The sequence below is a fragment of the Salvelinus namaycush genome, chromosome 12, assembly GCF_016432855.1.
Source record: "Salvelinus namaycush isolate Seneca chromosome 12, SaNama_1.0, whole genome shotgun sequence".
NCBI classification, from domain to species: domain Eukaryota; kingdom Metazoa; phylum Chordata; class Actinopteri; order Salmoniformes; family Salmonidae; genus Salvelinus; species Salvelinus namaycush.
In genome coordinates this window covers 11,439,213-11,465,943 of record NC_052318.1, presented here as the reverse complement: position 1 = coordinate 11,465,943, position 26,731 = coordinate 11,439,213, and the positions used below count along the sequence as shown (strand labels likewise).

General features: G+C 44.1%; 1 protein-coding gene across 1 annotated transcript; it reads right to left on the bottom strand.

Annotated features, from left to right (window-relative positions):
* Window positions 1-331: 331 nt before the first annotated feature.
* LOC120056457 (ELMO domain-containing protein 1-like) lies at window positions 332-19,163 on the bottom strand. Its single transcript, XM_039004626.1, has 10 exons — window positions 19,147-19,163; window positions 9,366-9,511; window positions 9,153-9,181; window positions 8,669-8,766; window positions 7,879-8,008; window positions 7,234-7,367; window positions 6,947-7,015; window positions 2,381-2,431; window positions 1,154-1,287; window positions 332-507 (listed from the first exon to the last, which is right to left on the bottom strand). The coding sequence occupies exons 1-10, from the start codon at window positions 19,161-19,163 to the stop codon at window positions 332-334; spliced, it is 984 nt and encodes a 327-aa protein (XP_038860554.1).
* Between the last annotated feature and the right edge of the window lie 7,568 nt (window positions 19,164-26,731).

Sequence of the window (26,731 nt, the reverse complement as noted above, 5' to 3'; positions counted from 1 at the left end):
AAAAATGCATAATAATAGCAATACATAACCAGCAATGGATGGCTGTTGTACAATCACAAATCATTAAAGCAAGGAATAACAATGAGTCAGTGAATGACTATGTGGTGCAGCCTCATCATGCACCCCTACAATCGCCATGGTCATCTAGTGGTGCTGGTGGTTCTGAAGTCGCTGTGGGGGTTAGAGGCAGGGTGTGGAGGGGTGGGTGTGTGTGAGCATGTGTGTGAGCGCTGGCGGGGTGAGCGGTTGGCAGTGACGTGATGTAGCTGGGAGGACGGGGGTGGGGTTGAGGAGGTTAGAGGTATAGGGTCAGAAGTCAGGGGGAGTGTATTTACAGGTTGACCAGGTGGAGGTCGGAGGCGGCGAAGTGGGGGCACAGCGCCATGTCGGGGTTCTTGAGCTGCCGCAGCACCCGCCGGTGGAACTTGGAACGCACACGGTTGAACTCCATGATGTCACAGGGGTCCTCCTCGATCCAGAACCGATGGAACTCCTGCATTAGGTAACCTGTGAGAGGAGAAGGTGGAACATTAGCCGGACAGAACCACAGTAGCCTGGTCCTAGAACTGTTTGTGTTGTCTTGCCAATTCCTATGGTCATAGTTGGCTATACAGCACAAACAGATCTGGGACAAGCGGCTGGGATCACAGAGGAGGACCAGAAGAAAACGGAAAACCTGTAGGTTAGCAGGTAAGGGTGGGACAACAGTATAACATTTTCATACAGTACTACAATAACTGTACCAAAATTGAAAAAAACATTTGTTTTGGGTTATCATATTTCAGGGAAAGATACTACTATGATATTACGATAAAACAATATTTCAGGGAAAGATACTGTAGGAATTCTCACAGCATTTTCTGTCTGACAAGTTGAAGGCATGCTGATTGAGATTAGTGAGAAGCATGACTGAAAGTGTATAAGTGCGCCGTTCGGTTCTCAAGTTATATCAATATATCGTCACACGTGCTAGCAGATTTAACACAAAGACTGCATCTGAAATGGCACCCTATTGGACTCTTGGCAAATGTCTTACACTATATAGGGAATATGTTGCCATTTAGTAGTACGATACATATGGAATAGAGTACCATTTAGTAGTACAATACATATGGAATAGGGTGCCATTATGGGCACAGTGGTTCCCACTCACAGAAGGTCTGCTGGAAGTGGCTGAGGCTGGGCATCTCCGGGGCTACGTTGTACAGGTGGGTCTTCAGGGCTCCGCTCACCAGCAGAGAGTAGGCCAGATCCGTGATGTTGATGCCCACGATGGCAAAGGAGTATCTGGAACAATCAGTTATAAACATATCTAATTTTATCTGAAGCTGGAACAAAGGCAATCTTTTTAGCTGTGCCCAAGCCTCTGTGCTGCCCCCTGCGGTTGTTCCTTCTACACGACTTAAGTAGGCAGTAGGCACTAGTGGATATGGACTAGAATGGAATATATTTACAGTCTTATGCTTGTAATGTAGCTTAATGATCTCACAGGTTTTGATTGGATGAAAATAATGTATGGCCTTGTTGAGATTTGAAATCCACAACGTGGACTTGGCCTATTGCAGTGCAAGTATGAGAAGTGATTTTGCCAAGGTTTGACTGAGACAATTGAACTAAAGGAATAGGTGTGTACAAGAGCTGAATCTAAACAAATCCTGGCACACACACACACACACTTCACCTCTGAAAACACACACACACACACACACACACAATTCATCCTCTGAAAACACACACACACACAGCCTGAATATATATGTCACAGCCGGACTTCCAGTGCTGAAACAGCCCCTCTGCCGGAGCCAAATCTCCCTAGAGCTACAGTAACCCTCCACCCCATGCCCAGATCTCCCTAGAGCTACAGTAACCCTCCACCCCATGCCCAAATCTCCCTAGAGCTACAGTAACCCTCCACCCCATGCCCAAATCTCCCTAGAGCTACAGTAACCCTCCACCCCATGCCCAGATCTCCCTAGAGCTACAGTAACCCTCCACCCCATGCCCAGATCTCCCTAGAGCTACAGTAACCCTCCACCCCATGCCCAGATCTCCCTAGAGCTACAGTAACCCTCCACCCCATGCCCAGATCTCCCTAGAGCTACAGTAACCCTCCACCCCATGCCCAGATCTCCCTAGAGCTACAGTAACCCTCCACCCCATGCCCAGATCTCCCTAGAGCTACAGTAACCCTCCACCCCATGTCCAAATCTCCCTAGAGCTACAGTAACCCTCCACCCCATGCCCAGATCTCCCATAATCCTTTAAGACACTGCCAAGCCTATGGTATGATGAGGACACATGGACATCAAAGGATTCTTCTTGATATTCTCTCCTGTGCCATCTCCGCTGTACGTGCGTGTTTTAGGGATTTGAGACTCACCCAATTGCTTTATCAAAGTTCTTCTGTTCCCATTCTGCTTTGCTCATTTTGCTGTGGAGGACACAAGCGTGAGTGTGAGTGTGCATCTAGAGGTCTGACATTGCAGTGTTTTCTGACTGCTGAAGTAGCCTGGTCCCAGATCTGTTTGTGCTGTCTTGCCAACTCCTATGGTCATTGTCAAGACAGCACAAACAGAACTGCAACCAGTCTACTTCAGAGGTACCTCAGAAACGTCAAAGACCTCAGCTAATGAAACAAGATGAGCAGTGCAAAGAAAGTGCCATGATGCAGTTTCATATGACAATATCCATTACTATCTAGATTCTATAACTCATCGCAATTAATGAATGGAATGCGTAACTATAACAAGTACATATAGAAATAATTCAAAAAAGTAGCAAATCAATTGGTCAGTATGAATGTGAAATGATGAAGTAGTACCTTGCCTCTTTGGGAATGCTCCTACACACGTGAGAGACAGGGATGGAGAGAATGGAGGTGGAGAAAGAAAGAAAGTGAGTGTGCCCAGTGAGATGTAGACCAAAGCAAAGGTGCCAAACGACAGAAATTAAAACGCTAGTCACAATGTCACGCCCTGGCCTTAGTATTCTTTGTTTTCTTTATTATTTTAGTTAGGTCAAGGTGTGACATTGGGAATGTATGTGTTTTTTTGTAGTGTCTAGGGTGGTTGTAAGGTTTAGGGGGTTTATTAGAGTAGTTGGGTTTATGTTTAGTATAGAAGTCTAGCTGTGTCTATGGTTGCCTGAATGGTTCTCAATCAGAGACAGATGTCATTAATTGTCTCTGATTGGGAGCCATATTTAAGGCAGCCATAGGCACTAGGTTTTTGTGGGTAATTGTCTGTGTCTATGTTGCATGTTTGCACTTAGTCTTTTGATAGCTTCACGTTCGTCTGTTTGTTGTTTTGTTTCGTTGTCCTTCTTCCAATTAAAGAGAAGATGTATTTTCCACACGCTGCGCCTTGGTCCTCTCTCTCTCCCATTGACGATCGTGACAGAATTACCCACCTAAATCGGACCAAGCGGCGTGTCAAGCGGCAACAGGACCCACCTACACAGGATTTCTGGACATGGGAGGACGAATTGGATGGTAAGGGACCTTGGGCTCAACCAGGAGAATATCGCCGCCCCAAAGCTGAGCTGGAGGCAGCGAAAGCAGAGAGGCGGCGATATGAGGAGGCAGCACGGAAGCAAGGCTGGAAGCCCGTGAGTACAACCCAAAATTTTCTTGGGGGGGGGGGGCTAAGAGGTAGTGGGCCGAGGGCAGGTAGGAGACCTGCGCCCACTTCCCAGGCTAACCGTGGAGAGCGAGAGTACGGGCAGACACCGTGTTACGCAGTAGAGCGCATGGTGTCTCCTGTACGCGTGCATATCGGCCGGGCTAGATTGAGCGTTGAGCCGGATGTCATGAAGCCGGCCCAACGCATCTGGCCGCCAGTGCGTCTCCTCGGGCCGGCTTACATGGCACCAGCCTTACGCATGGTGTCCCCGGTTCGCCTACATAGGCCGGTGCGGGTTATTCCACCTCCCCGCACTGGTCGGGCGACGGGGAGCATACAACCAGGTAAGGTTGGGCAGGCTCAGTGCTCAAGGGAGCCAGTACGCCTGCACGGTCCGGTATTTCCGGCGCCACCTCCCCGCCCCAGCCCAGTACCACCAGTGCCTACACCACGCACCAGGCTTCCAGTGCGTTTCCAGAGCCCTGTTCCTCCTCCACGCACTAGCCCTATGGTGCGTGTCTCCAGCCCATTACCACCAGTGCCTACACCACGCACCAAGCCTCCTGTGTGTCCCCAGAGTCCTGTGCGTCCTGTTGCTGCTCCCCGCACTAGCCTAAAGGTGCGTGTCCTTAGCCCGGTACCTCCAGTTCCGGCGCCACGCACCAGGCCTATAGTGCGTCTCAGCCGGCCAGAGTCTGCCGTCTGCCCAACGCCGTCTGAACTGTCCGTCTGCCAAGCGCCGCATGAACTGCCCGTCTGGACTGAGCCTTCAAAGCCGCCCGTCTGCCATGAGCCTTTAGAGCCGTCTGCCAGACAGGAGCCGCTAGAGCCTTCCGCCAGACAGGATCAGCCAGAGCCTTCCGCCAGACAGGATCAGCCAGAGCCATCCGTCTGCCAAGCGCCATCTGAGCCATCCGTCTGCCAAGCGCCATCTGAGCCATCCGTCTGCCAAGCGCCATCTGAGCCATCCGTCTGCCAAGCGCCATCTGAGCCATCCGTCTGCCAAGCGCCATCTGAGCCATCCGTCTGCCAAGCGCCATCTGAGCCATCCGTCTACCCAGCGCCATCTGAGCCATCCGTCTACCCAGCGCCATCTGAGCCATCCGTCTACCCAGCGCCATCTGAGCCATCCGTCTGCACAGAGCCATTAGAGCCGCCCGTCTGTCCCGAGCCGTCAGAGCCGTTAGTCAGTCAGGAGCCGCTAGAGCCATTCGTCAGTCAGGATCTGCCAGAGCCGCCAACCAGACAGGATCTGCCAGAGCCGCCAACCAGACAGGATCTGCCAGAGCCGCCAACCAGACAGGATCTGCCAGAGCCGCCAACCAGACAGATCTGCCAGAGCCGCCAACCAGACAGGATCTGCCAGAGCCGCCAACCAGACAGGATCTGCCAGAGCCGCCAACCAGACAGGACCTGCCAGAGCCGCCAACCAGACAGGACCTGCCAGAGCCGCCAACCAGACAGGACCAGCCAGAGCCGTCAGCCAGACATGACCAGCCAGAGCCGTCAGCCAGCCAAGACCAGCCAGAGCCGTCAGCCAGCCAAGACCAGCCAGAGCCGTCAGCCAGCCAAGACCAGCCAGAGCCGTCAGCCAGCCAAGACCAGCCAGAGCCGTCAGCCAGCCAGGATCCGCCAGAGCCGTCAGCCAGCCAGGATCCGCCAGAGCCGTCAGCCAGCCAGGATCCGCCAGAGCCGTCAGCCAGCCAGGATCCGCCAGAGCCGTCAGCCAGCCAGGATCCGCCAGAGCCGTCAGCCAGCCAGGATCCGCCAAAGCCGTCAGCCAGCCAGGATCCGCCAGAGCCAGCCAGCCAGGATCCGCCAGAGCCAGCCAGCCAGGATCCGCCCCTCAGTCCGGAGCTGCCGTCCTTCAGTCCGGAGCTGCCCCTTGTCCCGGGGCTGCCCCTTGTCCCGGGGCTGCCCCTTGTCCCGGTGCTGCCCCTTGTCCCGTTTCTGCCCCTTGTCCTGCTGAGGCCTATTATTTTAGGTGGGGGTATTTGGAGGGTGGCCATTTGGAGGAGGCTACCAAAGCGGGTATGGACAATGGTGGAGTGGGGGCCACGTCCCGCACCCGAGCCGCCGCCATGATGGGGCCCACCCCGGACCCTCCCCTTTCTATGTCAGTTTGTGCGGTCGGAGTCCGCACCTTTGGGGGGGGGTACTGTCACACCCTGGCCTTAGTATTCTTTGTTTTCTTTATTATTTTAGTTAGGTCAGGGTGTGACATGGGGAATGTATGTGTTTTTTGTAGTGTCTAGGGTGGTTGTAAGGTTTAGGGGGTTTATTAGAGTAGTTGGGTTTATGTTTAGTATAGAAGTCTAGCTGTGTCTATGGTTGCCTGAATGGTTCTCAATCAGAGACAGATGTCATTAATTGTCTCTGATTGGGAGCCATATTTAAGGCAGCCATAGGCACTAGGTTTTTGTGGGTAATTGTCTGTGTCTATGTTGCATGTTTGCACTTAGTCTTTTGATAGCTTCACGTTCGTCTGTTTGTTGTTTTGTTTCGTTGTCCTTCTTCCAATTAAAGAGAAGATGTATTTTCCACACGCTGCGCCTTGGTCCTCTCTCTCTCCCATTGACGATCGTGACACACAACTGCAGTCATCCAAGTCCGTACTATAAATTGCAGCTATAGACTGACACAGCCACAGTGTAGCCTAACCAGTGTAGAAGAACTAGTGTTGGGTTCATTAGGGCACACTGGAAAATTATCTTAAATTGTACACCACGGAAAGCAAAAATGTGTGTTTCTTATTGGGCAAGTTCAGGTAGTTCCTCCCTGTTCAGTCCCACGAGAAACTCAAAACATCAGAGAGGTCTGAAGGGAAATAGAATTCAAGACTACTGATAGTGATTTCCCGTTTTATAAGATTTCCTCCAAAGGGGTTTCAATAGTGGGACTCTTATGTTGAGAGTTAGTGTGACTCCAGCGCTTAAATTAATCATACAGGTCACGTTCCAGGCCAACTACATTGCAGACGTTGCATTGCATCAACCAATGGTTAAGTGCCACTTCATCGAGAGCACAGTCGGGCATCTGATTGCTATATCATATGATGTGGCTAGATAATATGTTCAACACCTATCCAGGTGTTCTGGATCTGGAAGGCTTCTGCAATGTAGTCAGCCTGGAACGCGGGATAAGATGGTGAGCTGACAAATAAGCATGATAGGTACAAATCATCCAAAATATCTAGCAGTCATTGGTTCGACCCTAGACAGGTCATTCTTCATAGCATGTTCTAAGGGGTTGATATAAATCAAGAGCCAATCTCTACGCTATAGGTCAGGGGGCGGGTGAAGGAGGGGTAAAGGGAAGGGAACCACCTGTGTTTGGGCTGCAGGGAGTCATGAAGCACCTGGAGAGCGGTGGCCTTGTCATGCTCAGCAAAATATCTATGGTAGAGGAAGTTAAAACACAGGGGAAACATAAATTAGGATTGTACAGGATTGTCTCTATGTCCCTTGACATTGTTACTGGATGTATAATCAGTACTGTACTACTGTCTGGTCCTTGTCTGCAGAGGAAAACATTTGTACAGTACAGTGACTCATATTACACACACACACATGACACCATCACACGACACTGTCACACACACAGAGACACTCACAGAAGATTGTGTAGGCCCAGTAGACCCATGCCCCTGAAGTCAGTCTTGGGGTCATTGCCTTGGAAACCGATCTCACACCACTGCTTGGAGATCCGCCCGGTGAGTGTCGAATCAGGACGCAGTGTCTTCCACAGCTACAACAGAACAAACACAGACATTAATCTGGGAGAGACTACTTACTGCTATCAGTAAATACAGCCAGATCCCGTATTCATAAAGTGTCTCAGAGTAGCAGTGCTAGGAACAGGTCCACTCCCTGTCAATATATTGTTATTCGTTATGATTTAAAGGCCAAACTGATCCTGGATCAGCAATCCTACTCTGAGACAGTTTATGAATATGGGCCCTGATATTCAAAACCTGGCCCTTTCAAACATAGCAAATAACAATTTATATCAGCAATTCAGTCACCTTACATTCTGAGCAGGGGATCAAATTATATACTGTATCTAACCCACACAAAGTAACTACCCCACTCTAGCTCCCAAACTATAGAAAGCACAGAAATTCTACTTGTCTAGCTACTTTATATCAATTCCAGTAAGCACAGATGTCAGCAGCACAAGTCAGTATATCAACACATACATTAAATAGTGGTATTTATTGTAGCACTTCATAATGCATTATAATAACATTACATCTTACCTTCATCAACATCTCCTCATGGTCGGGGTTCTCACAGTCGTACGGCTCCCTGCGTAGCTTCTCCACCTCCGCCACCAGGCTACGGTAGCCGACGATCTGGAACAGACTGGCCTGGAGGGAGATGCCTAGCCTGGGGAGAAACACAGCCATGCAAGGGTCAGCCTATAGGTTAGCCTGGAGGTGACGTACTACTATAGGTTTGTGTTCAATAGACACCAAACGGAAGAGAATGAAAGGGGGAGTGGAGAGAGGCTGGTCTAGTCTTTTCCTATACAAAATGCTCAAACAATAAGCTATGGTGTACCCTAATGAACTCAACCCAGTGCTTCTCTTATGGCTTAGCCTGGATGAGCCTTGAGGTCTGTGAGAGCATGCTCTTTTTGGAGGCTCCTTTTGTAAGTACTAGAGCCAGGATTCAATCCTAGGTCCATTGTAGCGCAGGGCACTATAACGGTCTCTTAAAAGGTAATTTGCGTTTGAGCCGACTTGCAAGGTTTACCAAAAATGCAATCTCTGAAGAACTTTGTGGAAAATACCTTTAAAAAGGGATTGTCAGCTGTATAGTAACCAGTGCTATACGTGCCTTGGACTGGATCCTGGGCCACTGTAGGTGTTTCAATCCTGATCAGTAGTCTGACTAGAGTATATATCAATTGTATTCTAGCTAGGTCGGGCACGTTATGAACCTTAAAAGACCGCTTGGTGGCTCTCAGTACTTCATTATAGTGATTAAATCTGCCTATGCAAATGATGCAGTGATCAACAGATTCAGTGCTGAACATGATCTTACTGTGGGTTAGTGTCAGGGTTGACCTTCTTCAGGGTCATGATGTCATCGATGGTCTTCTCCACTCGGTCTGGGTGAGCACTGAGGGCAGACTGGCACAGCTGGAGAGGGAAGAGAAAGATGAGGAGAAAGAGGAGTAGGAGGAGGAAGAAGAATAGGAGGCAGGAGAAGGAAGAATAGGGAGCAGGAGGAGGAAAAGGGGGCATGAAGAGAAGGAGGAGGAATAGGGGGCAGGAGGTGGAGGAATAGGGGGCATGAAGAGAAGGAGGAATAGGGGGCAGGAGGAGGATGAGGAAGAATAGGGGGCAGGAAGAGGCGGAGGAGGAATAGGGGGCAGGAGGAGGAGGAGGAATAGGGGGCAGGAAGAGGAGGAGGAGGAATAGCGGGCAGGAGGAGGAGGAGGAAAGCACAAAGCATCATCACAGTTGTGTAAAAATGTGTATAAGTTATGAAATACCATATTACCCATCAAATGTACACCACTCACCTCATTCTTTGAGTACATGAGGGAAGACTCTGAATGGGAAAAACAAGTTAAAAAATAAATGCTAACAAACCTACAGTATTTCAAATTCCCAGTTCCCACCACTTTTATCATTATCATAGCCTACATATCTCTCACACAGAATCAGAATTGATAACAGATGAAATTACATGTTGACGAATTAAACAATTATTCTAAGACAATAAGTAGGCCTACCGATCTTAAGGGTCCTTCGGGCCCCTGGCTTGTTGTTGTGGCAGATCCGTTGCAGTTCGCACCTCCCCGTGACCTTCCTGATCACAAACTTCAGGCCTCGCCACAGACATTTACAGTACAGGAACACAAAGAACTGTGTCACCACCCTACAGGAGGGGGGAGAGAGAGAGAGAGAGAGAGAGTATATTCTCTCCTATCAAAAGGACCACGTCAGGGGTATTGGACACAGAATGAGACAACCTCTCTACATTCATTTTGTGACCGACCCAGGTCTTCTGCGTACCCCATCAAGACTGTGTTAGCAGACTGAGCTAAAGTCTAGGAATTAGCTTGGGGAACTAATTCAAGTCTTCAGGTCACAGTCAAAGTTACTCATCCTCGGTTTGACTAAGACACACTGATTTAATCTAGGACAGAAGTACAGTGATGTGCTACAGTAGCCATAATGTTCTGTACCTTGTACAGTGTATGCTTATAATGGGCACCATTGTTAAGTGTTTATGCTCAGGGAAGAGAATACCTGCTCAGCTGCACCATTTTTTTTATACTTGAATTGCACAGCCTGCCACAGCTCTTCATTTGTGTTGTTGTTCAATGTACACATCAAATGACATTATTCTCTCTTCTCTTCTCTCTCCTCCCCCTCTCCCAGGCTCCATATTTAGGTCTGAGGGGAGCCACCGCCCCCATCCTGATAAGAGAGTGTAGTTCCAGATGCCCAACTGGGACAGAGGGAGAAGCATGACGTGGGTCGGGCACACAGCAGCCTCCTAATGTAGGCTGTACTAGCACAGTGTGTGTGTGTGTGTGGGGGTAGGGGGGGGGGGGGTGAAAATGTGAATTTGTGTTGTAGGGAACATCTACAGTTCAAGTCGGAAGTTTACATACACCTTAGCCAAATACATTTAAACTCAGTTTCACAATTCCTGACATTTAATCCTAGTAAAAATTCCCTGTCTTAGGTCAGTTAGGATCACCACTTTATTTTAAGAATGGGAAATGTCAGAATCAAGTTTCAATCAATCAAGTTTATTTTATATAGCCCTTCGTACATCAGCTAATATCTCGAAGTGCTATACAGAAACCCAGCCTAAAACCCCAAACAGCAAGCAATGCAGGTGTAGAAGCACGGTGGCTAGGAAAAACTCCCTAGAAAGGCCAAAACCTAGGAAGAAACCTAGAGAGGAACCAGGCTATGAGGGGTGGCCAGTCCTCTTCTGGCTGTGCCGGGTGGAGATTATAACAGAACTATGCCAAGATGTTCAAAATGTTCATAAGTGACAAGCATGGTCAAATAATAATCATGAATAATTTTCAGTTGGCTTTTCATAGCCGATCATTAAGAGTTGAAAACAGCAGGTCTGGGACAGGTGGCGGTTCCATAACCGCAGGCAGAACAGTTGAAACTGGAATAGCAGCAAGGCCAGGTGGACTGGGGACAGCAAGGAGTCAACATGCCCGGTAGTCCTGACGTATGGTCCTAGGGCTCAGGTCCTCCATAATAGTAGAGAGAATTATTTACTTCAGCTTTTATTTCTTTCATCACATTCCCAGTGGGTCAGAAGTTTACATACACTCAATTAGTATTTGGTAGCATTGCCTTTAAATTGTTTAACTTGGGTCAAACGTTTCAGGTAGCCTTCCACAAGCTTCCCACAATAAGTTGGGTGAATTTTTGCCCATTCCTCCTGACAGAGCTGGTGTAACTGAGTCAGGTTTGTAGGCCTCCTTGCTCGCACACGCTTTTTCAGTTCTTCCCACAAATTTTCTATGGGATTGAGGTCAGAGCATTGTGACGGCTACTCCAATACCTTGACTTTGTTGTCCTTAAGCCATTTTGCCACAACTTTGGAAGTATGCTTGGGGTCATTGTCCATTTGGAAGACCCATTTGCGACCAAGCTTTAACTTCCTGACTGACGTCTTCAGATGTTGCTTCAATATATCCACATAATTTTCCTTTCTCATAATGCCATCTATTTTGTGAAGTGCACCAGTCCCTCCTGCAGCAAAGCACCCCCACAACATGATGCTGCCAACCCCTGTCCTTCACGGTTGGGATGGTGTTCTTTGGCTTGCAAGCCTCCCCCTTTTTCCTCTAAACATAACAATGGCCATTATGGCCAAACAGTTCTATTTTTGTTTCATCAGACCATAGGACATTTCTCCAAAAAGTACGATCTTTGTCACAATGTCCAGTTGCAAACCGAAGTCTGGCTTTTTTAGGGCGGTTTTGGAGCAGTGGCTTCTTCCTTGCTGAGCGGCCTTTATAGGACTCATTTTACTGTGGATATAGATACTTTTGTACCTGTTTCCTCCAGCATCTTCACAAGGTCTTTTGCTGTTGTTCTGGGATTGATTTGCACTTTTCGCACCAAAGTACGTTCATCTCTACGAGACAGAGCGCGTCTCCTTCCTGGGCGGTATGATGGCTGCGTGGTCCCATGGTGTTTATACTTGCATACTATTGTTTGTACATATGAATGTGGTACCTTAAGGCATTTGGAAATTTCTCCCAAGGATGAACCAGACTTGTGGAGGTCTACCATTTTTTTCTGAGGTATTGGCTGATTTATTTTGATTTTCCCATGATGTCAAGCAAAGAGGCACTAAGTTTTAAGATAGGCCTTGAAATACATCCACAGGTACACATCCAATTGACTCAAATTATGTCAATTAGCCTTTTTAACTCAAATACTTATAGTAAGTTGAACTCAAAGTCAATGAAAAGTCATTTTTACTTAAAATGTGTATGTGGAACTGACTGAAAACTAAATGAGAAGTCACATCAACAAAAACAAATTATGTTTCAACCCATTAACTTTCTACCCAGCATGCTCTACTGCAGGTCCATTTTTGGGAAATGTTTGTAATATGTGTTTTTGCATGTACAATGAGTGAGTGATTAATTAATCTTATGCTACACAAAGATAAATAACATACATTTTCCTAAACTAATCCAAACATTTAGTTAGATTTTTTTGCACCGGTACTGAAATGGTTGTTCCATTTAAAATGGCTCATGTAGTATCAAAACCCTGGCAGTCCTTATGAATGCAGGTTGTGGGTGAATAACAATTCCAATTGTTGGATAGCCTAACTCTGACTGGATTCCATTAGGAATTACACATCACTTTGCAAGCTGGCATAATGTGATTTACAGGTAGGGTTGCAAATCCTGGTAAATTTCCCAGGTTTTCTAGAAATCTGGGTTGGAGGATTCCTGGAAATCTTCCAACCAGGATAGTTTTTTAATCTGTGAATTTTGGGGAAGTTACTGGAATTTTGCAACAGTACTGAAACCATCAGTTTCAGACCATTGTATTACGGTAAAGCTTCCTCAAAATAAGGCCTAATGAGATACGTAATGTATTGTCAGCACAGGAGGCTGCTGAGCGGAGGATGGCTCATAATAATGGCCAGAACGGTGCGAATAAATGACCTAGATACCATGCGTATTTGATACCATTCCACTGATTCCGCTCCAGTTATTACCACGAGCCCATTCTCCCCAATTAAGGTGCCACCAACGTCCTGTGATTGTCATAAAGAGTTTAATTATAATGACAATCTTCACCTAGGAACTCACTTGGTGAAGGCCACAGGATTGAAATACAGTCATGGGGGGTAACTGTACATTTCACTCGAAAAGGCAAAGTATACTGGGAAATGATTTTTGAGGCGTGGCTTAGTGGAGCCATTACTCAAAATGTTCAAGCTGATACAACTCAAATCTGGACCCCCTACAGCACGTGTCAAACTCATTCCACGGAGGGCCTAGTGTCTGCGGGTTTTCGCTCCTCCCATGTACTTGAGTATTAATTGAAAGGAAAAAACAAAAACCTGCAGACACTAGGCCCTCCATGGAATGAGTTTGACACCTCTGAGATAGTCACTGTGACCCTACAGAGCAGGGCTGTCAAACTCATTCCATGGAGGGCACTGTCTCTTGGTTTTTGTTATTTCCTTTTAATTAAAAGCTAGACAACCAGGTGAGGGGAGTTCCTTACTAATTAGTTACCTTAATTCAGCAATCAAGTACAAGGGAGGAGCAAAAAACTCACAGATACTCGGCCCTACGTGGAATGAGATTGACACATGTGCTCTGTTGGTTTAAGTCATGACTACAAAATCACTTTAAGTAACTGTACTCAGATATATTAAGTGCATCTATCTATCTAATCTATCTAGGGGAACCTGTTTGAAGGTGATGAGTTGGAGTGAGAACTGTGGTTCATGGCCCATACTCAACTGAGTATTTGCCAAGTCGGAGAGCTTGGAAGCTATAAGGCTCTATCTGCATTTTTGTCAAAATGTAGTTATTGACATAGCCTTGTTCTGTTCAATGTTCAGCAAGTGCCAACACAGGTGAACACCACTAGTGCTTTGAAATGTGTTCGAAATGTGATAATAACCTAATATTAGGGACGTCAAACATTCAGGCTTCTGCACTGACACCATGGAGGCTCTAGTCTAGAGCGCCTGGTTAAATTGTGTTTGAGAGCATGTTTTAACTGTCTAACTGGTTAAATTAGTGAGAAATAGATATTGTTGCAATGTGAGTGGGCAACATATACTATCATCTTAAATTGATATGTTGAATTATTTTTCCATATGAAATTATTGGATATTGCCCTAATGTGGACAGTTTGTGCTATTACCTTACACAAGCTTGCATTTCTACCCCATAAAATTTAGTGGAATTACACATCCTTTTTACCTTAGATTGGTAATGTTAGTATAAACGTTTATAGTCATCACAATGACAAGATTGACTGCTTAAAACATATCAATGTCTTAATGAAATGGGTTAATGGAATGGCACCAAAAATTCGGGGTGGTCTCTCCATAAAAGTTGTTGGCTAAACACCAATACACAGATTTGACAGTCAAATGTAAGTAGCTGCTAAACGTTCTCACTGTTGATATCCTATGCCCCACTGTAATTCATTTAAATTAGGATCAGTTTGGGCCAGAAGGTTACCGACCACCACGGATGAGCTCACTCTCCTTGCCTGTCTCATTACACCACGGTCAGAGCCGGCTGAAGACAATGATCAGGTAGGGGGAAATCAGATTTTCAACATTTATAATTATAAAATGTATGCAACGATTTTGGGTACCCACATATTCTGATTACCAACTTTGAGCGTTTCATCATGGTTTGCGTTTTCAACACCAATCAAATAAGACTTTGTCAATCTCGACAAATAGAAAATACATCCCTCCCTTCTAAGTATCTAAAGCTTGGAATCTCAGAATGCCATTAAACTTTTTGTTGTTTTGAAACAGTCTGTTTGCAATCATCGATTGGCAGGTGTGCAGTTAGTTTGCAGGACTTATATTACAGTGGAGTGGATGAACGTGCGCAGGTAGCCTACAGGAGAATTTTGAAGTATCCTAATCAGATTAAAAAATTGTGAATGGTTGTTTTTATGCTACAAAAATAAGGTAATACAATTTAAAAGTTAAATGACAAATATTTAGGCTATAATTGAAGCATTAGGATCTAGGTCAAGGAATAGCCGCTTGGATCGGAAAGGAGGCAGAACGTGCGTTAAGATTTTTTGAATACCAGGGTCTGCTGGGAGCATAGGCCTTTGTGGCTACAATATATAGGACGACTTGGGAGAATGATGATTGGCAACAGACAGAGCATCCGTATCAGAAAAAACATTTGACAGTCCTGTACTTTGCCTTTCTAGAATGTATAATATGTAGAAAGTAGACCCACAACTGAACCAAATGGAATTCATGGAAAGAAACATTCAAATAACAGGGCTTTTATGCCGTTATTCAAATGACATTTTCACTGCAGTTTTCAGCCTATTGTAGAACGGTACTCATTTGAAAACAATAATGCTAATATTAATTGCATTGTGGTGTTGTAGGCTAGTCTAGGTAGGGTAATTGTATTGTCCCTAAGGCCATACAAATTGAATTAACTGTATAACAGCAAAAAACTAAAGGATCGCTATCACTAAATCAAATCAAAGTTGTATACTTTGTAATAATACTAAACAACCTTTGTACAACACCTAACGACCTCACCAAGAGATTTTTGCCTTTTGGTATTGTAGCGAACGGTGAGGCAAGGCATGGCGTGAAAGACAAACTCTAGACATGGTGTTAATAGGGTTAACCCACTTGCAGAGATTTGTAATGTGGCTCATATAGCGAGGTTTGCTACATTGCCCCCTCCATATTTAAAGGCACGTCCCTGTGCTTCGACTACTCAGCCCCGTAGCACGTCTGAACCATGCGTTCTGATGGCCTCACGGCCGCCATCCCACTTCTGACACCAATGTAGCAAACAGCAGGATAAGGAAGTGAAACAAGGTCACTGGCGTGAAATTTAAACACCCTATGCATCGTGCCAAAAGGGTTAACACACTTGGTTGGAATAGTATAATTTCATCTCACATTTTACTCACTTAGCAGACACTTTTACTCAAAGGCACATCAACAGATTTTTCACCTAGACAGCTCAGGGATTTGAATCAGCAAACTTTTGGTTACTGGCCCAATGCTCTTAACTGCTAGGCTACCTGCAACCCTCATCATGGCTCATATTACAGTCACAGGGACCAGGGTTTGCGTCCCAGTCAGGGTACCCCCTAAACCACTACTGTGCCTTCGGAAAGTATTCAAACCCCTTGACTCTCTCCACATTTTGTTACGTTACAGCCAAACTGTAAAATTGATTAAATTAAGAATATCCTTAGCAATCTACAAATCTTTTTTGTCATTATGGGGTGAAATAAAAATAAATACATTTCCATAGGTATTCAGACCCTTCGCTATGAGACTCGAAATTGAACTCAGGTGCATCCTGTTTCCAATGGCCATCCATGAGATGTTTCTACAACTTGATTGGAGTCCACCTGTAGTAAATTCAATTCATTGGACATGATTTGGAAAAACTCACACCTGTCTATATAAGGTCCCACAGTTGACAGTGCATGTCAGAGCAAAAACCAAGCCATGAGGTCGAAGGAATTTTCTGTAGAGAGCTGAGACAGGATTGTGTCGAGGCACAGATCTGGGGAAGGGTACCAAAAAATTTCTGCAGCATTGAAAGCCCCAAGAACACAGTGGCCTTCAGCATTCTTAAATGGAAGAAGTTTGGACCCACCAAGAGTCCACCAAACTGAGCAATCAGTGGACCAAGAAGGGCCTCGGTCAGGGAGGTGACCAAGAACCAGATGGTCACTCTGACAGAGCTCCAGAGTTCCTTTGTGGAGATGGGAGAACCTTCCAGAAAAACAACCATCTCAGCAGAACACAACCAATCAGGCCTTTATGGTAGAGTGGCCAGAAAGAAGCCACTCCTCAGTTAAAGGCACATGACAGGCCGCTTGGAGTTTGCCAAAAGGCACCTAAAGACTCTGACCATGAGAAACAAGATTCTCTGGTCTGATGAAACCAAGATTGAACTCTTTGGCCTGAATTCCAAGCGTTGCGTCTGAAGGAAATCTGGCACCATCCCTACGGTGAAGCAATCATGCTGTGGGGATGTTTTTCAGCAGCAGGGACTGGGAGACCGGTCAGGATCAAGGGAAAGATGAACGGAGTACAGAGAGAGCCTTGATGTAAACCTGCTCCAGAGTGCTCATACCTCAGACTGGGGCGAAGGTTCACCTTCCAACAGGACAACGACCCTAAGCACACAGCCAAGACAACGCAGGAGTGGCTTCGGCACAAGTCTCTGAATGTCCTTGAGTGGTCCAGCCAGAGCCCAGACTTGAACCTGATCGAACATCTCTGGAGAGACCTGACAATAGCTCTGCAGCAACGCTCCCGTTCAACCTGACAGAGCTTGAGAGGATCTGCAGAGAAGAATGGGAAACTCCCCAAAAACAGGTGTGCCAAGCTTGTAGCGTCATACCAAAGAAGACTCGAGGCTGTAATCGCTGCCAAAGGTGCTTCAACAAAGTACTGAGTAAAGAGTCTGAATACTTATGTAAATGTCATATTTCAGTTTTTAATTTTTAAGAAATTAGCAAAAATGTCTAAATCTGTTTTTGCTTTGTCATTATGGGGTATCGTTTTCAGAATGATTCAGGGGAAAATTGATTTAATCAATTTTAGAATAAGCCTGTAACCTCACAAAATGAGTAAAAGTCAAGGGGTCTGAATACTTTCCGAAGGGACTGTATATTGGTGTCAGGTGTTGAAGAGCAACATTAGTCACAGTACATTTGTGTTAGGCTAGCAGTGTTTCTGTCAGGTTTCTGTACTGCACATGCGATGGCAGAATATGCTCAACAAATGTGCACCCGATTGCTACAGATCATCATATCATTCGGCCAGGTAGGCCTACTTTGCAGTCTACATTTAAGGTAAACTGGATCTCTTTTTCCCCCATAAGTCTGTCCCACTTTAGCTACTCCATGTTGTCCTAGTTTAGCTAGCTATGGTTAGTAAAGCGGGGCAACTAAAAAAATGACAGAATCACAAAATGTAAACATAATATTGGCAACTTTTTTATGTATTTTGATGCACCAGTAAATAGTATTCACATTTACATTACAATTTGGCACAGTGCATTATTTATGACAGTTGTATAACCTTAACATCAACACAGAAAAAAAGCTACATCACTAATCTGTACTGTGTGCTTTGCAGGGTGTGGTTTCTCTGCAAGGACTTAGTAACAATAGTTTTGATTGGTCTCTTGTCAGACCAAGAAATAGACAAGTCAGGATTAAGCTGTCCCAGTTTATATGATGTCCCACTCTTTCTGAATTCACCCTATTTATGAAAATGTCTTGTCAACAGGAAGCAGCAACAGCATCATTTTCAACTTAAGTTTAAGCAATATAATGAATCTGCAATTGTATTGTACTTAATCAGGTAAAAACTGCGGAATGGGTCCAAAAACGTGCTGTGATTGATTTATGTTGATGATATACCAGAAATCACCAACACGGGTTTGCCCTGCCTACTAATATGAAGCAGATGATAGTATGAAAGGATACACAGCAGCCATGTAGACTAACACATGTCCACTGAGTGTATTGATCACAGACCACACATCCCGGGGGACCATTTTCTCTCCCCACTGCCTGAGAACGAGACTGGCATGCTAAGTAGGCCAAGCACACGCAGGGTGAGCGCATTCAAACATTAGCCAACTCCATTAGCCGATGGAGCAGCACCAAGCACTGCCATGGGACACGGGAACAGGCGGAGAGCACTTGTGCTTGCAAACACTCACATGGTAATTAAGTGATTGGTAGGCCTACACTACGCACAATAACCACCCTAACCGAGCGTCGTCACTGAAAAGATCGTAAAAGCGCAAAGGCGCGAGAATAAAGGCCTGGTTGCCTGCAAAAACCCTCTGTTCTCTATTCTCCTAAATATCTATATTCTCCTACACCTGACCGATTGGCGGAGCTGTCCTTTCAGCACCACACACACAAGGGCACAGTTTGTCACATAAAATCGGGCCTATCTAAACAATATGGTGTAAATTAAATTCGGGTTGTCAAGCTTCTTGATAACTAGCTTCTTATTCATTCGCATTTGACCATGGAATAACAACAGGCATTTAAGGCCACTGGGAGGACTTCGTTTACCATTTAAGGCTATATAGACAAAATGTCACTCCACATGAGTGAAAAGAAAACATTCAACATTTTAGGCTTCGCCTATGTGAGTTGACAGTATAGGCAAGGTCTCATTACAAGAAGTTCTGACCATTCATAAAAAAACATATTTATTAGGCCAGGGCTATAGCAAAGTATCCCTTGCAGAAAGAGCATATATTTGCCTACCTCAAAAAATGCTTCATTTTTATGGTTTTGCCGAGTTCCTTATCTTTTCTTTAGAAATGACACACGGGCAACGGCCGATGTATTCCTGCAAAAAAAAAAGAAACCGGTGGGAAGGGAAAAACATAATTTTACATTATTGATACAAGCACACAGAAACAAAGATAGCCCTAAAACGTGTTAATGTCTGGTGAATGGCGCGTTTTATTTGGTCGGCAGTTTCCATGGTGCTACTGTGCTGTCGGATTATAGGCTATATGCTACATTGCTGTGAGCAAGTATTGATATAGCCTAGCCTACCAGTTCTTCGGGTTAGGCTACCTGCAATATGATGAAATTAACATTCTTAATCTCATTATAAGGTAAATACATCACACAGTTGTGTGGTTTGGTGCAGCCTTAGCCTATTTCTCGAAGCTAATAATTGGCACCCAAGTCACACCATGCATAATCCGAGCTCTCGAATAACACAATGAAATCAATCGTGCGTCTCAAAATGGAACATGCACATATTTACAAATATATCAATAAATTGCACTCACAGGAAATAAGAAATGAGAGGAGCCTTATAAAGACGCAATAGATTGCCGCTGGTGGTGGCCTCGCGTTTGTGTGGTTGTCGTCTTCACTATGTAGCAGGTAACTGTTCTTCCTCCATGATGACAGCGTCACTGAGTGGATGAGGAGACGGAACGGCAGAACAGCATCGCAATGCAGGGTTATTGCCGCCGCGAGGTGGAGTAAAGAGCGTCAGCCCAGCCCAAGCGTCGCGCTTCAGACAGACACCTTCGTAAAAACAAAACGGGTCACAGATTCATCAGACCCAAAGAGATGTCCACCTAAATTATATCATTTTATCAGATTGTCATGTTTGTTTTGTGTCGCTTAGGCCAGCTAGCCTACTTGGTAAATGCGGTGCGCCTGGCTACAAAATAGTCTAGGGCGCAGGAATCGCAGTCTGTCGGGGTCAGGTTAAGTCTGGCCATTTCGACTGTCAACCATACAAAAAACTCTATATTTGTGACACTATAATAAGATCATATGGGCTATTAAGCCTATATACGTATTGGATGAGCGAGCACACACCTTAAGGTTTTAAATGATGTGTTCTAATCAGCTATCAATATTATCTAGTCGTGTGATTTACAGGCTCCGCGATCTGTTATTTCTGTACGTCCAACGTTTTACAGTGCATCGTCTTATAGGGCTAGGCTATCGATCTGTTTCTTGTATTGTCTCAAGACAGACCTGGCAACTTGTCTAACATGATGCAGGTTCTCTCTTTAAATATAGCCTATCATTAATTCTGATTTGGTCTCTAGGATAACTGTCTCCGTACACTGGAAATATTGGTTGTGCATGGTTGTTTGACAACCATAATAACCAAGACTAAGAATCAAGATGTTAATTAAATAATGTGTGTAGCCATAATGCAGCAATTGGTTTGCACTTTGCAGCATTGCCCTTTCAATGCTATCTGTTCGTCTGAATATGGGACATTACATTGACAAACTGACAGTCACTGAGGGATATAGCACAATAATGACGACACAACATCCACATAGAAAATAAGAGCCATGATGAGGTAACCAGAAATACAAGAGAATAACTAACTTTATTATCATCAATAGGCTATTAAAAACACTTCTGCAAAGGCATATTTTGTTGACAACCCATTTTCAGCAAATGTACACCTAAATACCAATGTAGGAAAGATACACAAGCGATGGCCTCTGATGGACGTATATTTAATTTCATCCAACAAAATGACATACATTACATTACCAAAAGTATGAAGACAACTGCTCGTCGAAGGCATTCCACTAGATGTTGGAACATTGCTGCAGGGACTTGCTTCCATTCAGCCACGAGCATTAGTGAGGTTTGGCACTGATGTTAGGCGATTAGGCCTGGCACGCAGTCGGCGTTTCAATTTATCCCAAAGGTGTCACGCCCTGATCTGTTTCACCTATCCTTGTGCTTGTCTCCACCCCCTCCAGGTGTCACCCATTTTCCCCATTATCCCCTGGGTACTTATACCGGTGTTCTCTGTTTGTCTGTACGTTGTTTGTCTTGTTGTGCTTACCATGTGAAGACGTCTTTCAGCTTCTAGCTACACAGCCCAGCAAAGGCCGTCCTACAGCTCCCTCCACGTCCACAGTACCAGTCAAAGCTCTCTGCAGCTCAGACCTCGCCATGTCCTTCTGAGGTGACCCTGAGAAACAAACTAGGACAGAGAGAGGGAGAGAGAGGAAGGGGGGGTGAGAAAGACAGATTAGGAAATGAGAGAGAGCGATGGAAGAGAGAAATGGAGGGAGAGATGGAAAAGAGAGGGGAGCGAGAGAGAAAGAACAGAGAGAGGAGACGAGAATGAACATGTTCATAATTACTACTGAACACATTAACAATGTGTTTTATTAAGAATGTCTGCATCAAAGACACAGACAAGGGATGTGCAGTAATGGTTAGTGCTAACTGGGATCTTTGGAAGGTTCATACCCTAAACCCTAACCCTAACCCTTCCCTAACCATTTTAAATTTAAACTTCAATGGAGTGACGTCAGAGTTGGACGTCTCAATGATACTTAATAGCAAGGGCCATGCAGTAATCTCCCCTGGAATTTATGCCTCATTATATGGTACTCAACTAGGCCCCCTGCAGTCAAAGGAAAGTAACACTGCTAATTCTCTTTTAATGTGTCAATCTTTTTCAGAACAGATTAGTACTTTTGGAAAGTAGACTACGCACTTCATAGGCCTACTGCTCTATTCTCAGACCCAATGTTTCTAATCATGGAAGATTCCCTTTTGAGAAATACCAGCAATACCATCTCTCTCAATGCCATCCTATCTGTTTCTCCTGGATTATCCATCATTCAAATTCCTAACTGTCACAGTTTATTGATCTATATTTGTTATTGTTTGTTTGTACTTTTATACACAATTAATCTTTTAGCTGCCATGTATACAAAATAAAACTAAAGATATTTCATACAGTAGCCCCTGGTGGTGTGACAAAGTGGGTCTCTCTCTTGTTTCCATAGGCCAAATCAGGTTATTGAAATCTGATGTGAATGCAGAAATAATTTATTTTATAAATGGGAAACATATAGATTTGTTCATGGCAACACAACACTAATGCCATTGTGCATAGTGTGCAATTTATCCTTTGCAGAGGAAAAACACAATTCAATTCAAAACAAAAAATCAGCAAACTAATACCATTTTGCAACATGGTCACAGAGGATTTCATATTATCCAGTATGTAAAGCCCGGTGGCTAATGCTAGGGGTTAGCTAGCACTAGGGGTTAGGGTTAAAGTTAGGTTTAGGAGTTAGGTTAAAGGGTTAAGGTTAGGTTTAGGGGAAGGGTTAGCTAATATAGTAAGTATTTGCTAATTAGCTAAAATTGTCCATGAGTAGATTTGAACACAGAACCTTGAGGTTACTAGACTTTCACGTTATAGGCTTCCCATCCACCTCAACCACCCACCCTACTTTTCTTTTGTTTAAGTAAATCAAATAAACTGAAGTAAAAAATAAAATGAACAATAAATAAAGTAACCTATTTTATGTAACCATGCCAAATGTAACATAATGTAACATATCATAATTTGAGTGTCCTGGATTTACATGTTACGTCTAGTCTATGAGACCATTATGCAGAAAATAGATCATGCTGCAGGCAGCATAAAGAAGAAAAATACATGTTTAGAACTGATAATTGATCGCGTGATGCAACAATGACTGCTATTAATTGATTATTGAATGTTATGTAAAAACCAAAACACACAGTCTCTGCTCAACAAACTCGAACTCGAGAACAAATTGTTTGTGGTTCTGCCTGGATGCTGCAGTTCGCAAACAATATTGTGCTTATCATCCTCACAGCAAAATGTCCTTCCGTGGAGGGGGGGGGGGGGGGGGCAATTTCTTGAATATTCATGAGTCTCAACATAAGCCTTGAGTGTGTGACGTCACATGGATGCTCTACAAAAGAAGGGGAAAATATTATACATTTTTTTATGAATGTGACTCTGTGAAGTTATTTTGTAGCGAGTTAAGTAATTAAATGTTTAATTTAATGAATAAGACCCATGTATTTACAATGAAAGATGTCATTTGTTATTATTCAAATTAAAACTACTGAATTAGTCATTCTTCATTCTCTCTGGTAAATTTTACATACAAATATTTGAAATCTGTTCCCAAATGCAATATATTTTTACTTGAAATCCAATATGTAATAAAATCTCTAGATTTAGTCAATAACCCCCAAAAATATGTATTCTTACAACTCAATCATAGGTTTATACAATTGTAACCCCTGATCTTATTCTATGTATTTTATTAAGTACTTTAACTTTTTTAACTGTTGTCACTGCCAATTCATGTGTAGTGATTTAGTTCTTGTTTTGTCAAAAAATATATACTTTAATGTTAGTTTCTTTAGAGAAAATATACTGTATGTGTAGTGATGTCCTATGTTTTAGTTGTTGTGTTGTATTTTGAAATGTTATAAAATAACACTAAATAAAAGTTTAGCTACCTCGTGCGGCCTGCATGAGCAGTTAGCACCTACCAAAAGTCTTCCGAAACCCAGCTTCAGCTTGATCACCAAATTAACTGAGAAATAAATGAAAGCCTCACCAGCTAGCTATGAATCTTTTTTTGTTTTACTGTCCGATCATTCAAAAAATAAGCCCACTAATTGTTGTTGTTGACCACGGTGGAATCATATCTAACCCACTGGCTCCTGAAGCCTATGTCCCCCGAGTCAAGTTGCAAATTAGCATTTTGCTAGATAGCTGAGCTGGTCTCCTCCCCGGCAAACGATGAACTGAAAACTCGAAAGAGTAATGATTCTACAAGCTTTTCGTTTACATGTCGTTCACCATAAGTGGCTTATTGGAGCTGTCATTTGTCTTTATTGAACACACCTTGTAAACACTCACAGTGCAGGGTGGAAAAAGTATGTGAACCCTTGGATTTAATAACTGGTTAACCCTCCTTTCACAGCAATAACCTCAACCAAATGTTTTCGGTAGTTGCAGATCAGACCTGCACACTGGTCAGGAGGAATTTTGGACCATTCCTCTTTACAAAACTGTTTCAGTTAAGCAATATTCTTGGGATGTCTGGTGTGAACCCCTCTCTTGAGGTCATGCCACAGCATCTCAATCAGGTTGAGTTCAGGACTCTGACTAGGCCACTCCAGAAGGCGTATTTTCTTCTGTTGAAGCCATTCTGTTGTTGATTTACCTCTGTGTTTTAGGTCGTTGTCCTGTTGCATCACTCAACTTCTGTTGAGCTTCAATTGGCGGACAGATAGCCTTACATTCTCCTGCAAAATGTCTTGATAAACTAGGGAATTAATTTTTTCCCTCAATGATAACACGCTGTCCAGGCAGCCCCAAACCATGATGCTCCCTCCACCATACTTTACAGTTGGGATGAAGTTTTGATGTCAGTGTGCTGTGCCTTTTTTTCTCCACACATAGGGATGTGTGCTCCTACCAAACAACTCAACTTTAGTTTCATCTGTCCACAGAACATTTTGCCAGTAGCGCTGAGGAACATTCAGGTGCTCTTTTGCGAACTTCAGACGTGCAGCAATGGTTTTTTTTTGGACAGCAGTGGCTTCATCCATGATGTCCTGTCATGAACATCATTCTTGTTTAGTGTTTTACGTATCGTAGACTCGTCAACAGAGATGTTAGCAATGTTCCAAAGATTTGTGTAAGTCCTTAGCTGACACTCTAGGATTCTTTTTAACCTCATTGAGCATTCTGCGCTGTGATCTTGCAGTCATCTTTGCAGGATGGCCACTCCTAGGGAGAGTAGCAACAGTGCTGAACTTTCTCCATTTGTAGGCAATTTGTCTTACCGTTGACTGATGAACATCAAGGCTTTTAGAGATACTTTTGTAACCCTTTCCAGCTTTATGCAAGTCAACAATTCTTAATCTTAGGTCTTCTGAGATCTCTTTTGTTAGAGGCATGGTTCACATAAGATAATGCTTCTTGTGAATAGCAAACTTACATTTTGTGAGTGTTTTTATAGGGCAGGGCAGCTCCAACCAACATCTCCAACCTTGTCTCATTGATTGGACTCCAGGTTAGCTGACTCCAATTCACATTTGGAGGTCATTAGCCTAGGGGTTCACATACTTATTCCAACCTACACTGTGAATGTTTAAATGATGTATTCAATATAGACAAGAAAAATACAATAATTTGTGTGTTATTACTTTAAGCACACTGTGTTTGTCTATTGTTGTGACTTAGATGAAGATCATATCAAATGTTATGACCAATTTATGGAGAAATGCAGGCAATTCAGACGAGGACTGGTTGTGGCCGTAACCGGACTAGATTGTGAACTACTCTTGACGGAATGCATTGCTTGACTGCCAAGAGGGTGATAAGCCCAATATCGTTCCCAAACTGCACCCAGGCAGCACCACAAACGATTTGTTCTCAAGTTCGAGTTTGTTGAGCTGAGGTTGTGTGTGTTTTGGTTCTCCAAAGCTGTGTCCACCATTACATTCAATAAACAATTGCATTCATTCTTGCACCATGAAAGAATGAATGTTGCGACATATAGCCTAGTGGTTAGAGCGTTGAGCCAGTAAACGAAAGGTTGCTGGATCGAATCCCAGAGCTGACAAGGTACAACAAATCTGTCGTTCTGCCCCTGAGCCCAGTATTCCCCGGTAGGCCGCCATTGTAAATAAGAATTTGTTCAACTGACTTGCCTGGTTAAATAAATACAAAAATGCGATCAATTATCCGTTCAAAACATGTATTTTTCTTCTCTGCTGCCTGCAGCATGATCCATTTTCCGCAGACTGGTCTCATAGACTAGACGTAACATAGTAAATCTAGACACTCAAATTAGTATGATATGTTACATTGGTATGGTTACGCAAAAAAACGAAAAGAGGGTGGTTGATCGAGGTGGACGGGTGGCATATAACTTGAACGTCTGGCAACCTAAACGTTGAGCTTTGGAATCTCATCACTGACAAATTTAGCTAATTAGCAACTACTTACTACTTTTTGGCTACTTTGTAACTACTTAGCATATTAGCTAACCCTTCCCCTAAACCCTTTAACCTAACTTCTACTCCTATCCCTAACCCCTAGTGCTAGCTAACGTTAGCCACCTCACCACCTAGCTAATGTTTGCCACACCAAATTGAAATGACACATTTTGAAAATTCATAACATATTGTACGTTTTGCAAATGAGTTAGAAATGATGGGGAATTCGGCTTTTTTTACTACAACTGTAACACGACTACAATCTATTGATACAAAATGACAATCGTGTGATGACACCATATGCTAACGGGAAAATCTAGCGAGGTATCTTTGTGCACGCCACAGCCTAAATATAGACAGACAAGCTATTACATTGTCAAATGAAATAGCACGGTAGTTAATCAACCTGGATAGGTTAAGCTCTCCCCTCCATTAATTTAAAGTTTTGGTTAAATCGACAGCTAAAAACATATGGCATAATTACGGTAGCAAAAAGCATCAGTGCAGTGCGTAAATGTCCTGGGGACCCCAAGGTGTGCACGTT